Source organism: Chanos chanos, chromosome 1 (genome assembly GCF_902362185.1).
Source record: "Chanos chanos chromosome 1, fChaCha1.1, whole genome shotgun sequence".
Classification (NCBI taxonomy): Eukaryota; Metazoa; Chordata; class Actinopteri; order Gonorynchiformes; family Chanidae; genus Chanos; species Chanos chanos.
The window spans coordinates 8,455,195-8,472,022 of record NC_044495.1 but is presented as its reverse complement, the minus strand read 5'-3'; the positions used below and the strand labels follow the sequence as shown (position 1 = coordinate 8,472,022).

Genomic DNA, 16,828 nt, shown 5'->3' with positions numbered 1-16,828 from the left:
TGGATTTTTCAAAGAGATTTTTTTCACCAATGGTGCACAACCAAAAGCTGCGGTGCTTAGAAAAGCCAGCATTGCTAGCCAATTAAAAAAGGAGGTAAGACCCATGTCTGACCAATGATAAAGGAAATGGGTGGAGCGAAGGTTTCTCCATAGTTTGACAAGTGAAATGCTACTCCATCTTGGCTCTAACTAGTGCGTTTTCCTATGCGCCTCTGTCAGTACTTTGAACCAAAATGGCGCCATAAGAGGATCACTTTGCAATCAGTTTCTATTGGTTAGAGGGCGGGATCTTAGACGCAGCCTCACTCAGCTGATCGCTCCCTACATATCATCGCTTTTTTCTAGAGTTGTTTTTTTGCTCAGAAGGAGCTGCTTTGCAGAGATTGGGGGATCCTCTGGAGGGCTTTTTTGTTCGTCTCTTTTTTTATTGGTACCCTATTTGTGATCATCCCCGATTTTCCTCACACACTTACAATGCAGATAGCTAGTTTGAAGGGATAGCTGGTTGTTTTTTAAATCTAGACAAGTTAGCTATGTGCTACATCAAGTTTGACGTTTATCTCAAGCCAATTCGTAGACAAATATATCAAAAGTTTGGGCCTGTAATCATTGGACAATAAAGCGTTAGAACTGATAGTTTTGCTCAAAATTATTTCTAGCACCTTTTCGCTATGTTGTTAGAAGGAAAACAAGCCAGCCCTAGTGTTTTCACGTCTCTAACGGACTCATCTGACGAACCGATCCGAGCTGCTGTTCCCCCCTCTGTGGAGCTCGGACTTACCGTTGTGTACACTGTTCTTTATTCGCTCCTGTTTCTTTTTGTTTATTTACAACTTTGGTTAATTTTGCACTACGGACATAAACGCTTCAGCTATCAAAGTGTGTTCCTTTTTCTGTGTTTGCTGTGGTCAGCGCTGAGAACAACGTTATTTTCTTTTTACTTCAAGAACGTTGTCCAAGCCAACCAACTGCAGCCTTTGCCTTTCTGGCTTTTATACTGTTTTCCAGTATGCCTGCAATTCTTCACATTATGTCTGCTGAATCTTTATTTTGCACAGGTACGTACAAATCTCCGTTATTTCAACTGCCTTGTGACCAGTTTATTTGCAAGTGCTGCACAATGATAAGTTCGTATGGTTATACTCTTAGCTTCAAATTCGCTTATAATCACACATAACCGTCTTAATTAATCAAACTACTACGCATCAGCATAATTTAATTTCTATTTTCAAGGCAACGACACTTGCATATGCATATGAATAATTAAAGTCATTACCTATTTATGTGGGAACGCGCTTCAGTGGTTGGCTGTATGGCAAGCGAGCAAGCTTTAAACCGTTTGTTTTCTATTGGTTATTTTCTCCTGTTTTTCGAAGATGTCAAGTGATAGACCGCTTAAAATGTATTGTGTTCAGTTGCATGCGCTGACTTCAAAAACAAATCGCTAAACCTTGATTGTTTTATTTTTTTTCTCCTTGCGCCCCCTAATCTGATTCACTGTTATGCCTCTCTCCGTTCCCGCATTTGAATTACCAGGAAATTTGGAATACGGTTCGTTTTGGACTTATTTTGTTTACAACATCAAATATCCCGACATCTCATAACGTCCCATGTTTCTGGAACAGGCTTGCAGCTGGAGGTCATCAGTTTGTGTTATGTTTCAGAGCTACTCCGTTGCTAAAGGCAGAACAGTTATCAGAAGAGGGCTACTATAGCCCCTGTCCCCTAGACCCTTAGCAGGACAGTTAAAAAGGCTATGTTTACGTGCACACATAACATATTCCACAGGGAAAAAGAGAAGGCATGCAGAAATACGTCTGGGGTTTCACTGCAAGAATCTAGCCCAGGATTTTTTTAAAAATCATTTAAGGGACAAAGGAGTTTATAAGGCAGTATTGAAATGTAAAAACTTTACATTGTTGATGTTGGACTGACATAGGATGAAGAAGATTAATTTATTAAATGTTGTGTTTTTAGATGGTGTAACTTGTTTTCACAAGACAATTTTTTGGCATCAAACACTTTCCTGCCCGTTAAAAACTGAGGAAATTTCAGCATAGCCGTCAGTGAATGGCACATTCCATTTTACTCTGCACCACAGAATTTTAAACAGGTATTCAAGAATTTTCACAGTCACTGGTAGAAATGTGAAGAAGCTTCGAGTAGCTTGTCTCTATTCAGTGGGGACGGTTCACTAACACAAGATGATATCGTCTACTGTACGCAGTCCAAATGATTCCTTTGTCATCTCTCCTCTTTTTCTATGACCCTTCCTCATGTGCAGGAGTCATCTGAACCTTACTCATAATGCATTTTTACTTTCCACACACTCAGCACAGAGTGGCAGCCTCAAACCTGTAAAACGGGAACTGTGGTGGAATTATTGACAGCCCTGTTGTTCAGTATTTTACAGTCATTCAGTTTACAGGATCTCCTTCGTTCGGTCTGCGTTTGATTGAAAAATGGGCTTTTAGACCAGAACGGAGTCGATACATATATTTAATAATTAAAAAAAAAACATTCTTCAGTAGCTATCTCCGCGCAGAGCTCTGACACCGCTCGGGCTGCTGGAGTTGGGATTTGAAGGCACAGGCCAATCAGAGACACCTGCAGGAGCATTACATCATCATGTTCGGTCCTGTACTATTCCAGGCACAACAAAGAGGAGGGGGTGTGTGTATGTGTGCAGCATTCTGCTCCCAAGCTCACTCACCACTCATACAAAGGCGTGATTCACTGTAACCATAATCTGTTGGGGAGTTTTTTGGGGCTGGGGGGGGTAGGGGGTGTGCAGCGAAACACATCAGCACGATTCTAAGGTTTATGCTGTATGGGTTCGGAGCAGTAAGGGATTATGGTATCAGAGTAGTAGGTCAATGCTGTAGTCCTGCATTAGAGAGTCAGCCTGTTGACAATGACCTCTGTGGATGCTCTCTGCTATTGCATTGCGCTTACAGTGTGTTGTTTATTGCTCGATGTTCTGCATGTGTGTGTGGGGTTTTTTTTGTTGTTGTTGTCATTGGTGCCGCTGCTATTGCTGCTAAGGTAATCTCAAAGTACGTATTTAAAACGGTGTGGCCGCACGCTATATGCTCCAGTTAGTCTGTTATGCATATGAGTGGAATACATGTTTGTTTTCACAGAAGTAGGTCAACTGTACATACCTGTACAAAGAACACTGAACAACCTAGGACCTCTTTTTTTTTTTTTAAGTCCTGTATCAGCAAGTTTGTGTGTGCAGTATTCAGTCTGAACGCTTATGATGGTAAATATGGATTACCTGTCAGCCTGTTTTCTTTTAAACGTTTGGAATGAGCACAAAGGTGAAGGCCTTTGTTGCTTTATGTTAATGGAATATCCATCGTGAATGTGGCATGTTCTCTTTGCCTCTTGTGTTTTGTCCATCTTATTCATTTTCTCGTTGTTTTTTTGTTTGTTTATTTGTTTGTTTGTTTATATCCCAGTCTACATCTTCTCCCCGGAGCAACATGATGACTAATTAATTCTTTTTAGATTCGCATCGGCAAAGCTTGTTCGTGGCCAAAACACATTAAGACGCACATTTGTTTGCTACGTTTGCTGTGAACAGCAACCGTTTGCATGTTATTCAGTCCTCTAATGTATTATGTGTTATTTACACACACACACACACACACACACACACACACACACACACACACAAAAAAAACAAAAAAACAGCAAAGCTGATGTGTGGAGAACCACCTCAGCTGCAGCTGTTGTGCTAACATACTGTGTACTGTACAATGTGCAAAGCTCAGCACTAGGTGAAACTAATCATAGTTTTTTGCCCATCCGAGGGTTTCAGCTTTGCTTTAGAAGCAAGATATGATTTTAGAAATTTTAGTTTTACCCGGAAAATTCTGTCCTGAGTGTTGGATTTTAAATTTATTGATCTATGTACTGGGTATGAAATCAAACTGTAAATTAGCACTTTTTCCTCATGCAGTAAATATAAATGTATCAGCACAGCTAGTGACTGATCTTAACTAACTAAAAGCATTTACAAACAAAAGGTGTTACAAACACTTTTAATTTGACATCCTTTATGCAGAAGAGTCTGATTTAAAAATATATGCTCAAATGAAATCAGTTAGTAGGCTATAATCGACCAATTAAAAGTGTGACGCCGAAACTGCAGAGTTTGAAAAAGTTTTTCTGAGCAGTGTGGAGTGACAGCTAGTAAGCCACCCTTCAGTCATTCCAGTTTTACCGACCCCCAATATACGGTCTGTTTTCACACAAGCTGACAGTGCACTGTCGGGAAGGCCTATTAATTCAACTTCCAGAGGAATCCTTCTAAACCCAGCCAGTGGCATCGCCCCCACACAATTGTAAATCAGAGCCATGAGAACAGGCTGGATTAGTTTGGGTTTTTCCCTTTCTCACAGTAACTCTTAGGTTGCAATCTAGCTTTTGCTGTCCTATGTCCTTTGCTGAGCAGCTCTGGAATCGGGACTCAGAGTGAAAGATCATTTGAGATGTTGGGAGGACAGTGTGTAAGAGTGGGTGGGTGGGGGGGGGGGGGGGGGGTGGCTTGTTGTTAAAAGGACATCTGCTCCTCGTTGCAATTTGCATTTTTACAAAGTAGGTTTGGGCCTGCCTTATGGACAATAATGGGATGTCCACATCTGTGTCCAAGGTCATGTGATCACAGGCAGCAGGATATCAATGAAAGAGAAAAAAAAAAACGATCCCTATTATCATTATCTCTGGAACTTTCTAGAGTTTGTTATCATTGTGAACCAACAGTGATGAGACAGCTTTTGTCTGGCGTAGGGTTTTAGATCCAGTTTTGATGTGAGAGGTAGTTAAGTTCTGTTGCTGTTAATGTGTAACTAGGCCACATTTTCTTTGGCAGAGCTCTCTAGGTACTGCAGATCAGCTTGTGTTAAAGAGAGAAGAAGTGGGGAATAAGGCCAGTCAGTATTAGCATAGCAGGAAGAGAGCCTTTTGATCGGTTTCTGTATTTAACTTGCTTGTTTGCACAGTGCGTGTATTTTTATTCTAGTTCAACAGGCTACAGATGGTTAAGGTGTTTGTGAGAATATTGGTCTATAACTGAACAAGTAGGCAAAGAAAGGAGAGGCTAATGGGGTTTTTTTTTAGGGGGACGGGGAGGGGGGGCACTTTTTAAGCAGTTAATTTATGTACAGGTAGAGAACAAGATCATGGAAACACAATATGAATAATACCTTTGCATTGACTAAATCACAACCACTAAGGCATACACAGTTCAGTCATATTATAAGGAATACTAATTACTAACTTCTATTAGCTGTTGAGTAGTCCTGGCAATTTACACTTTAATCTATAAGTTTCAAAAGCAACAAAGTAGATCTAACAGAGTTTGGAAGCCAAGTTGTGCCTGTAATGCCAGTGCATGGGTCACAACAACAACAAAAAAACCTGCAAAATGAACAATACCAAAATCATGGTAGACTATGCTAAACAAGGGGGGGGGGGGGGGACCTGTAAAAACTTGCATTTGGAAAGAAAAAAATGGTCACAAGGCTAATTTCACTGACATGGATAAATAGACTGTTAACAGGATAGTTTCCACAAAACATTAGCCTCAGAAATTCCTGTGCAGCTGAATGGACACCACTGTGATCCAGCCACAACAAAAAGTGCATCCCGTGAAATTCACAAAGTTGTTAAGGACTCGTATGCAGAAACTCCTTATAATCATAACCATCATGCAAAAAACCAGAACAAAAAAAACCCCCCAAAAAATGATGCAAAACCTATTTCCTTAAGGTGTTTCCATATTCTAAAATATTAACTCCTCCATACACTGAACCATTAGGGAAAATTCTGGAACATGCACAGGAGCGTGGAATACATTTCCACTTCCTTTATCCCTCAAAAACTGGAGACATTCCTCTTTCGAGAACAATCCCGTGTCCGTTTAGATACAGTTCAGAACTTGTATAACAGCATTCCGTGAAGGATTGAAGAGATTCAGAAAGGAACCATGTGGCCTAACCTGTCTTAATTTCCACATATTCATGCAATATGATATTTACTTAATCCATTCTTTTGACCATTTCCTGGTTGTGACGATGGTGGGAGACATGTCAGCGTATTATTGATTGATTACTGAAACAGTTTGCCTTTTCTTTCAGGCAAACCCCCTGTATCTTTGCGTGTTAACGGCCACAGTAACGAGACAGTGTCACCTCTGGCCTACTCTGCGAAAACTCTCCTCGGTTACTAATGATGTTCCCTTTCAGAATAGGGTTTGTTTGCTATCCGCAGATGTTACACAAGAGTTTGTGTAATGTCTGCGACTATCAGGGGGCATGTGATGAGTGACTCAGACAGTATAGGCCCTGTTAGGGGGAACAAAAAACCCGTCAGAACCTTGACGAGACGGGAGACGGGACCGCGCATATGTCGCCCCTGCTTCGGAGCGAGACAAACAACTTCCTGTAATTACCTTTGATCTGGATTGTTCAGAGGATCAAGTGTTCTGTGAAAAATGGATTCTCTTAAAAACATATTGTGGAACATTGTTGTTGTCCCAGAGCTCTGTGTTGAGTCGTTGTTTTAGGTGGTGGAGAATGGAGAGTCAAGTACAATTGGGTTTGTTTGTTTGTTTGTTTGTTTGTTTGTTTGTTTCCTTTTTTCCCCTCCTTTTACCCAACCCTCAGTTCTGCGCACCTTTCTGCTCAACTCCGAAATGACCTAGTTCCCCCTCAATCAGGAAACTTTCTGAAAATACACCAGTAACTCTCTGTGTCCTTATCATAATTGGCCTTTATTCCTGTTCACTGGTTCTATCTCAGGCAAGATTGCAACAGTTGAGACAGATATGTGGCTTTGATTCTTCTTCTTCTTCTTTTTTTTTTTTTTTTTTGAGTGCATAGATCTGATATTGTGTGTTTCTGCTGTAAGACCTCTTTTCTTTCTCTCTCTCTCTCTCTCTCTCTCTCTCTCTCTCTCTCTCTCTCAGCTGTCTTTCTTAAAGCTTTTCTCTCAGACTCATTTAAGTTGTAATCTCTTTTCTTCTGACTAAGCACTAGAATTGAATAAAAGATCAAAAAACATCATGACACGTCATGAACAAAGAGCTATTTTACACCTGTTTAATGAGGCCATTGAAGTACAGTGCCGCTCATGCAATGCAAAACAAATAAAAACAAAGCATTTCCCATTAGAAGTGCGCCGAATTCTACCTCTCGCTCCTTCAGGCCCTCATGACACTACACGTGTTCATAGACATTTTGAGGTGACAGGCTTGTTTTTCTGAGAACAGAGGCGAAACAGGAAATAATGAGTTTTGGCCCCTTAAACATGTCAGGGAGAGTCAGTGTTTCTTTGGATAAAAGGTTTCCTTCTGCAAACCAATGACTCAGTTCTGCTCAGTAAGAGCTAAAGCATGTGATCTGGCGCATAGGGACTAGTTCACCTTCAGGGTTAAAGGCACGTTTGCAGTCATTTCCAACATGTAACCTCTTTGTTATTTGCTTGTCCTGTCTCATTTGCATAGCTAAAGAAACCGTTTGGAAATGAGACAGTTTCAAGCAAGTTTAAAGTTCCTTTTACAGTTGTTTGCGGTTATGAGGTTTGGCCTTAGAGGTATCACAGTAAAAACGATGAGATATGACATGAGAAAGAAAAAGATGTTCGGTCCAACGATAAAACGTCAGCACAGGATTGTGGCGTGATAAAAATGTATTGTTAACTCTGACTCAAACTGATAATGTGGTTTTTCTCACTCTAAAAATATGTTTTGAGGAAGAGAGAAAAAAAAATAGTTTCTAACTGTAAGGGTCATGTGTGTGATCAGCCCACATATCACATCGTTGTGAAATTCTGCCTGCCTCGGCTACCTCACTGTCAGACCGCATGCTATAGACCTTCTTCTTCTTCTTCTTCTTCTTCTTCTTCTTCTTCTTCTTCTGTTGTTAGTGCCCTTTTTGTTGAAATATGTAAACAGCGCGCGGTCTGGGCATTCAGGAAAGGGAAAGTGTGTTACTGACACTCTCTAACCTACACACAGTCATGTCTCTGAGTTTTGAGTCTGTGCTCAGCTGAAGCTCAGGATGAACTTGACAACAGTATATTGTATGAGTGAGTGACCTGCATATGGGAGTCACGAGTTAACATTTTACTGCAACCCAAACAAGCCTGTCATATGTCAGAATCCAGGCCTCTGCTCTTTGGTTTTCAGTCTACTGGGGTTTTTTTGGTGGTGGTGGTGTTTTTTTTTTTTTGTTTTGTTTTGCTTTTTCTTAAAAGGGATCCATCGAGATTATTTGCAGGATCAAAAGTCTGTTTGAGTTTTCATGAGAGAGTGAGGTTCATTTTTAGTGCGTGTTGTTGTTGTTGTTGTTGTTTGCATGCAGGACTGGATATGACGGGGGGTGGAGGGGAGGAGGCCTGAGGAGCTCCAGCTCAGTGAAAACAAAGTGCTGGGAGCATTGTGGTTCCTTTGAGTCTTTCTCTCTCTCTCTCTCTCTCTCTCTCTCTCTCTCTCTCTCTCTCTCTCTCTCTCTCTCTCTCTGCCGCCTCCTCCCTTTCTCCTCTCCAACCCTCTGGCCAGATGACAGACACCTATGTTTGGTTTCACTGTTTATTTTGGGTGGCTTTCTTCTCTTCTATTGGGCATTAATACCTCAGGTCCCAACAGAGCATGCCTGACTCCCTCTGTCCGAGGCAACGTGGGCCGCCGATAGAGGCACACCGGACGGCTCAGGCTTTTTTCCCCATTTATCTTGCTCACAACGCTGCTTAAGACGCTTGCTTGGCAGTTCACACCAAAAACAGATCAAAAATAGGTGACGTTTTTCATTATTTATCAGGAAAAATCACACCTACTAACACCATCACAGTTACTTCTACCGCTGGTCTGTCCTGTACCGCCGTGTAGCAGCTACAGTTACACTGACGCAAAAAGCATCGGTTCAGATTCATGTAAATAATAATTTCATTATTATTTTTGTGACTGTATGATCATTTGAAAAAGAAATCTCATTAGCTTCAAACAATTTTCCCCCTTGCAAAGAAACAAGTCATTAGGTACCAAGCAGACACTCCACACACGTTACATGCATGTTGACCAGCGTGGCATCTGTTTTGGGTTTTGCTCGTGTGCCAGCGATTATAGCTGTCATGGCCAGGCTCTGCGGGTTGGGTCAGGGTTCAGTGAAGCGAGGAGTTTGTGCTCATGGCGTGGGCAGTCCTGTCAGCCCTGCTCTCTGCTCCGCCACCTGGGGCTTCCACCACCATCTGAAGCCAATGCATCCCAGTCTCAATGATGGGATGGTGACGTTACTTATGATTTTTCATCTCCTCTGTCGTATCGTTTCTCTCTCTCTCTCTCTCTCTCTCTCTCTCTCTCTCTCTCTCTGCGTTGGTGCGGAGTAAAGTTTCACAGTGAGAACACTCGAAAATTTGAAGAACATATCCAATGTGCAAAACTAATGACGTTGAACGATATGTTTTGTAAACAGAGACGGTACACAGAACATTGTGTGTCATACTTTACATTCATGAGGTGCGAAATGCACACATGCGTGTTCGGGCCTCTTTACAAGTCCCGTGTGCATAAAGGAAAAGCTCAGCGAGTGATTGCCTTGGCCCTTGGATATTATCACCAGAACGTTTGGCTATGGGCCTAGAAAGACGGTCGAGCGGGGAAGTGAACAATTAGTGTTCAGAATTAGCAATCAGGATATCAGACTTTATATCCTACTGAACCCGCCAGAAGAACTCTGACACGTGATGCGTGTACAGTCACTTTGGAATTCTATAGCACGCCACATGTATACCACCTAGATGGAAAAAGCCTTGAAGTCTTGATGCACATGTTTAACTGATTAATTTTTGTTCTTCCGGTGGTTTGGTTCAAAATAATCACTTGTGTCACAGCGGAGCAAGCTTAATGCTGTCTTTGATATATGTTGGTGTGAATTCCTGTGTGAGAAAAATGGGGCATAGTTCCGTCTCTAAACTTTATCTGCTTTTTATTGCCGTGATGGAGTCAGAGGTGCAATTATTCCCTCAATAGAAAAATGGAGTTCTGTCTTTGGTGTGTTGCCATTGAAACCAGGGCAGTACTAAATGCTGATTACTGGTAGTTAATGTCTTGGCGAGTCTTTGAGGTCAGATTACGGGTCCTGGAGGAGCGCAGGTTTCTGAACTTAGGCTATTTGATAAACAAGTCCCGAAACCTGCCTGAAAGCAAACTGTGTTTCATGGGAATGTTGGCAGTTAGGAGACATTGTTTGTTTGTTGTCTTCTGTCAAATTCTTGAGTAATAATGCAGTCTCTCTCCCTCTCTCTCTCTCTCTCTCTCTCTCTCTCTCTCTCTCTCTCTTTCTCTTTCTCTTTCTCTCTCTCCAGGTAATGTTTAAAGCCAAAGCTAAATACTCCCCAGAGCTCAACAAATACAAGTAAGTGAATTTTTTCCAGCTTAACTGTTGTCTGACGCCTTGGAAAAGATCTGAGTTAAGGGAAGGAGAGGGAGGGGTAGAGTTGACATGAGCTATAGAGAAGGTTAGGGAATGTTGACAGTCGCAGAGGAAAAATTGAATCTGGATACTCCCTGCCTTTGAGGGTGTTTTTTTCTTTCTTTCTTTTTTAACCATTACTCCTAAAAATGTTGGTTTAATATTATTATTATTTTTTTTTTTTTTAGCAATTATTCACATTAGCATTTATTCAATGTTTTTTTTTTTTTGTTGTTGTTGTTGGACTGTCAGGGCCTCGGTGGTACATGAGCCAACTTAATTGAGCCGCCCACCTGGTTCTGATCCGCCACAACAATCTGTACAAATAACGGCTTTGATCAAATAATTATTGTCTGATGCAAAGCGAAAAGCTTAGAGATCAAGACCCCAACCCCCACCTCCCCACACATCCCACCCCCCACCTCCCCCCCTGAAATCCCTCTCCTGCTGGAGAGGTGGATGAGAACCAACAAAGTGACTGTGGAGGAGGGGAGAGGAAAGGGGGGGGGGGGAGTTGGGGGCAGAAGGGATTGGACCGGCTTGGACACAGACCAGACGGGCAGGCAGAGTTCAGCGAAACCAGGATTGCTCGTCAGCAAATGCGCCTCAAAGCCCGTCAGCGAGGTTTTATCCCGAATTTTGTCTGTCTCCGTGCTCCGTCCGGCCCCCCCCCCCACCCCCCCATTTTAAATACGCAGAGCCCTCTCACAGACCGGCTTTGTCGTCTCCGTCTCTCCGCAGGGTGCCAATGCGACTGGCCTTCCTCTTCGCCAGCCTGTTCTTCTTGGTGGTGAATGTGACCTGCGCCATGCTGATACAGAGGGGCACGGACGAGGCCCTGAGCAAACACGTGGTGCTGGTTCGAGTCCTCATCAACGACAGCCTCTTCGTGCTCTGCGCCGTCTCTCTCGCCGTCTGTATCTTCAAGATAGCCAAGATGTCTTCTGCTAACGTCTACCTGGAGTCAAAAGTAAGGAGAAGAAGTGAAAAGGTTTCTGGAGCAAATGGACAGTTACCGAATATCTGATAAGACATATGAAGGCTGAGATCAAGAGCCTATTTTCATTCATGTCGTTCACTTTGAATCACCCAGAAATGAAATCATTCATACCTGGCCCATGTCATCCTCACTTGTCAGGTCACAATTCCTCTCTCACTCTTGTGAAATCTGGATTAATGACATCACTAATATGTCACTTGCACTATATCTACCCTAAACCCTACAGCCCCATTCTCACTTTCACGATGTATAGTTTGTAACAGGCCTCTGATGGTGTGTTTGCTTTTTCCCACCCCGACAGGGGACTTCTGTGTGTCAGGCCACAGCCATCGGTGCTGCTGTCATTCTGCTTTACACGTCCAGAGCCTGCTATAACCTAGTGGTCGTGTCCCTCTCCCCCGAAGACAGGCCCAGTCCGTTCAACTACGGCTGGTACAACGTCTCAGACCAGGTAGGATTTTAACAAGGCTAATGAAAAGGTTTTCTTTTCTTTTCTTTTTTTTTTTTTTTTTTTTTTTTTTTTATGAAAAGGTGATGTCTCTGTATGATTATCCTGTCTGAATGGCTAACGAGATGTTACATTAAAATTAGGGATAGAGAGAAAGACGGTTATGATTATGATGATTATTATGGTAGACACTGGAGGATTCTGGAGTTAGAATTACTCCTGCAAAAAGGAGTAGAATTACTCCTGCAAAAACTAAGGAGAGAAGGAGGAGGAGGAGTTTGTGGCATGTCTCTCTCTCTCTCTTTTCTCTCTCTCTTTCCCTCTCTCTCTCTGTATGTCTGTGTGAGTGTGAGAAAGAGCTGTTAAACCCTCAGTAAAACTTCTTTGCCCTAGATAACCAGGATCAGGGTTATACCTGTCGTAAAGACAGCGAGAGCGAGAGAGCAGGGAGATGCAGTCAATAGTAAATTACCACACTGATTAGTTAATAAACAGCTGTTTGTCAATAAACCTCTGTGTGTGTTCCTATTGTGTCTGTCTGTCTTTGTGCAGTGCATATCCGGATTATCTGCATTCTGTCTTTGATTGTCTGAAGTGTTTGTGTGGTTGAAGTGGGCCCTATTTCTTTTACTGTGCACACTCATGGCTGTTTAATGTGTTTATTAGGCGGCTCACGCAATCAAAATCACATTGTGCATGGGACAATTATGAGCTTATTAAAGCATGTTTGATTAGGGAATTCACACAGTCTTTTACAATCATACACAAATGAATGATCTTTTTTTTTGTATTTAAATGTTGCTCAGTTCAGTTCCACTGAAATTTTGAGACACATATGAAGGGATTCTAAACAGAATTGTTTTCAGGGTTCAAGGTCTGTCCTGCAGAAACAATCCATTTCAAGGGATTTAAAGAGAGATGATGTCTGTAGGGGAAAGGTCTTTTGTTTGGCTAAAAATAACCAGGGCTGCAGAGCGGAGCCAAAGCCTAGTTGGTGGTGACCTAGTTTGGGTTCACCCCTGAGACAAGCTGCCTTACAGAGGAGGTTTCCCTGACCAGTCTGCCTTGGTCTGAGTCATCCTTGCCTTTCTTTCTGTTTGGGTGCCTGTCAGGGAGCGTTTGTTTTTTGTTTTTTGTTTTTTTTGGGGGGGGGGGGGGTGTCTTTGTGTCTTTCTGTTTGTCCGTTTGAATGGTTGCTCGTTGCTTGCTGATGTCGTACCCTTTAAATCTAGCAGCATTTTATTTTAGCTATTTGTTGTTGTTGTTTGCCTCTGCTCATATGTTTTTTTTCTTTGTCTGCCCTTTCACTCTGTTTTTGTTTGTCAGTGGTTGTCCTTCCAATTCCCATAGTTCATTGTGTCCGTTGCTTTGGCTGTCTCTCTATTTGCTGCTGTTGTTGGCTCTGTGCGTGAGTGCCTGTGTGCATGCGTGCGTGCGTGTGTGTGTGTGTGTGTATGAGAAAGTTTAAGCATACGTGACATTTCAACAGTCCGTGTTTTGAATACTTCCATCTCAGTTGTCAGAATGTGTTGTCCTGTTGTATGTAACCTCATATGTACCTTTATTTAAAGTTCATGTTTTTACTGAACAGGTTTACAGCAGGTATGATACGAAGTGTGTGTGGACATATCATGCAGCTGTGTGTGTGTGTGTGTGTGTGTGTGTGTGTGTGTGCAGGCCGATGTGGAGAAGATCTGCGGGGAGGCGTATATTGTTTTCGGGATCATCCTGTTTTTCTGGGAGCTGTTACCCACCAGTCTGGTCGTGGTTTTCTTCAGGGTGCAACGGCCCAATCAGAACCTGGTGAGAGTCTAATCCTGTCTGTCTTTTCGATTTCCGTTCATCAATAGCCCTGTCAGTCACTTCCTTACCTATCAGAGGAGCAGGCAGATCCTGCTCCCCTGGTCCCCACAGGAAGCTCTTGGGCCTGTCAGATAGAATTCATTAGTCAAGCGTTAGTCTGCCTCTCAGTCTCTGCCAGTGAGCCGGAAAACTACAGAAATGGACCACAGGGAAATGTACGTTGTCAATCATTATGGTGTGTGTGTGTGTTTGTGTGTGTGTGTGTGTGTGTGTTTGCCCTCTACACACATTCCTTCCCAGGCACCAGGGGGCATGATCAACAGCCATAGCTTCAGTTCCAGGGCATATTTCTTTGACAACCCTCGACGCTATGACAGCGACGATGACCTGTCCAGGAGCATCAGCTCCAGAGGAGAGAGGGGCAGGTAAACACAGAGCCTTTACAGGGCACATGTATCACATCAGCTTGATTCAGACTGCATGCGTTATCTCAGAGTTACAGAATCTGATTTTATGCTTGTTTCGAATGCTCATTAAAAGCATCTTTTTCAAACAGACTGACAAATAGAAGTCAAATTTTGCATACAGCTACGTGAGAGCAAAAGTGCACTGTCGCTTGAAATTGTTGTTGTTGTTGTTGTTGTTGTTGTTGTTGAATTGCTGAAATTTTATCTGTTGTTTTATACAGGTGTTTAATTTATTACTATGTATTAATAGGGAGCAACACAAGGATTTGAAAATTATGTTACAGTTGCAAAGTTGATTATGAGTATAAACCTCTTATCAAATAATCATCTCAATGGAAGGAATTTATCTGGGCTTTAATAGTATGTTGTGGTAAATGTTAATGTACAAAAGAAAGGAGATCACACTGAGAGAAATATAGCCAAAAAGAATCGCAGAAATAAGTGCAAATTTCCAGCCTTGAATCTATATCTGTTAGGCACCATTTGCAATGCAAATGTTCAGTTTTCTCATCCCATCCCTGTTTTTTTTTTTTTTTTATTACTTACAGGGAACTTGGCCCATCATCTGTTGCATTATCATTTTCAAACTTTTGTTTTCAGGCATACCTCTGTCAGCTCACTCCCTCTCCCAATAAGCTGATTTTGCCATGAGAAAGAGCACTGTTTGCAGAAACATAACGTTAATCTCATATAAACTGTACGGGTTTTGAATAGATGAAACACAGAAAATCTACATAAACTGAATTGCCCTTTTGGGAAGACGGTCTGGGAATTTTTCTGAGAAATCTGTCAAAATTGACAACAATGAGTTTTATAGATCTTTTATAATGACGCCCATCAGTATAACCTCCCACAAGATTGCACTCCAAACATAACTGAATGCATCCAGTTTAAATAATCAAGGCTTTTAGCTGCCAAACAAGGCCATGTTACGATGTTACAAACTCTTACTAGAGATTAAATCGGTTTGACCCTATGTAGCACGTTAAGCATTGGTACTACCAGTGAGTTCAGTCTTAATTCACAAATATGCCATTTTTTATTTATTTTTTTTTTTTACAGCAGTATCCTGTCCACTACACCTCAGCCTGGCCCCAGCTGGTACGGCTCCATCCAAAGGAACGGGAGCCTGACTGGAGTTCCTCACCTGCTCAACGGCCCACCTGTGTCGACCGCCCCCCTGATCCTCGCCTACGGCAACATTCAGACCAACCAGCATCACAACTACTACTCCACGCCCCAGAATTACTACTCCACCTCCCAGACACACTACTCCACGCCCCAGAACTGAGCTGTCTCTCTCTCTCGGCTTCCCGCGTAGATTATTCCCTGAGCTTTTTCCGCTCGGGGCAAGGCCGGGTCGGGCTTTTCCGAGGGATCTTTCAGGACTCTGCGAGCGATACCGCGTGGTCGCGCTCCCTTCATTCCGAGTAGTCGCCCACCTTCAGAGCTAGCCGTAGCCATGGCGATTTCTGTGGGTGGCTGGAATTCAAAAGGGACTGTAACAGGGGCTGATCAGAGGTCAAGTGGTGGTTTGCTAAATGATATTCTTTACTTCAGTGTTGTTGCTTTCGCCTATATATCTATATGTTCCTGGATAGACACTCTACCCTGCTGGAAGAAAGTAGTTTTTTGTTTTTTTGTGTTTTTTTTTTATATTTTTGCCTGTACTGAAACAATGCTTATTTTCCCAGTGTTGGGGATCAGACTGACTCATGGACCAACACCATTCCCCCTCCCAAAGGGCCACCTGTTTAACCCCCCCCCCCCCTTCCTTACTCCCATGTTTCCAAGGGTGGCCCGCGATCCCTTGACTTCCTTGGTTCCCGTACAGTGGGGCAGTCTTGTCCCGGGAATCCTCTGCACACTGACTCCCCACCATGAGATGGGATGCATTATTTGCACTTAAAAAAAAAAAAAAAAGACAACAGTCCAAGTCTCACATTCTGATGAATTTGAATTGGCTGAGACCTGAATGTAGTGTTTAATCACAGGTTTTAGGTTGGTACAGTTCCTGCTCCCTCTTAAGTCGTAATGGGACATCAAAAAAAAAAAATGCCCCCAAAAAAGGAGACGTGATCCTCCTGAAGATTCAGTAGTCATAACGCTCTGGAATTTCTCTGGACGGACAGAGGTGCTAACGGTACTAAGATCCAATCTGCACTAAGACACAGGAAAATTTGAACACGTGTCTGTTGTGACTGTTTTGTTTTTTTTGTTTTTTTGTTTGTTTTAAATTCAAAACAATTCCAAAACCTTGATCTGTGTGAAACGAGAATGCTACTTTTTTGCCAAAGAGCACAGACTGATATTGGGTCTAAACCCCTGGGCCTCTGCCCAGTCTGGTGTACACGCTCCGTTGTTTAAAACGAAACTGCTTTCTGGCCTAAAACGAACAAACACAAAGGGCCCCTCCGGGAGTGGAGAATCAGTCCAGAAGAATGAAGATCTATCTGTGATGAATGTTCTGGACCCAGCAATGTGAATGTACGAGGACTTAATCAGAGGGGTTATGGCTATAAGACGTAACTGCGGTCCGGTATTTAGGTACTCCATCTTCTCGTCCATCCCTTTTGGGTGAGATTCAGACTGGAGGGTGTCCTCACCCGACACGTATTCAGTATAAATATGT

The 16,828-nt window shown here is 42.6% G+C and overlaps 1 protein-coding gene across 2 annotated transcripts; it reads left to right on the top strand.

Annotated features, from left to right (window-relative positions):
• The first annotated feature begins 383 nt into the window (after positions 1-383).
• Positions 384-15,883, top strand: gpr137c (G protein-coupled receptor 137c). 2 transcript variants are annotated; one of them, XM_030780257.1, is made up of 7 exons: positions 384-1,058; positions 10,372-10,421; positions 11,220-11,448; positions 11,780-11,929; positions 13,604-13,729; positions 14,030-14,154; positions 15,262-15,883. In XM_030780257.1, exons 1-7 carry the CDS (start codon positions 672-674, stop codon positions 15,485-15,487), a joined length of 1,293 nt encoding a protein of 430 aa, XP_030636117.1. In that variant the 5' UTR covers positions 384-671; the 3' UTR covers positions 15,488-15,883. The 2 variants fall into 2 exon arrangements, with proteins under 2 accessions (XP_030636117.1, XP_030636108.1); XM_030780248.1 differs by having other exon boundaries at positions 15,259-15,883.
• The last annotated feature ends 945 nt before the right edge of the window (positions 15,884-16,828 follow it).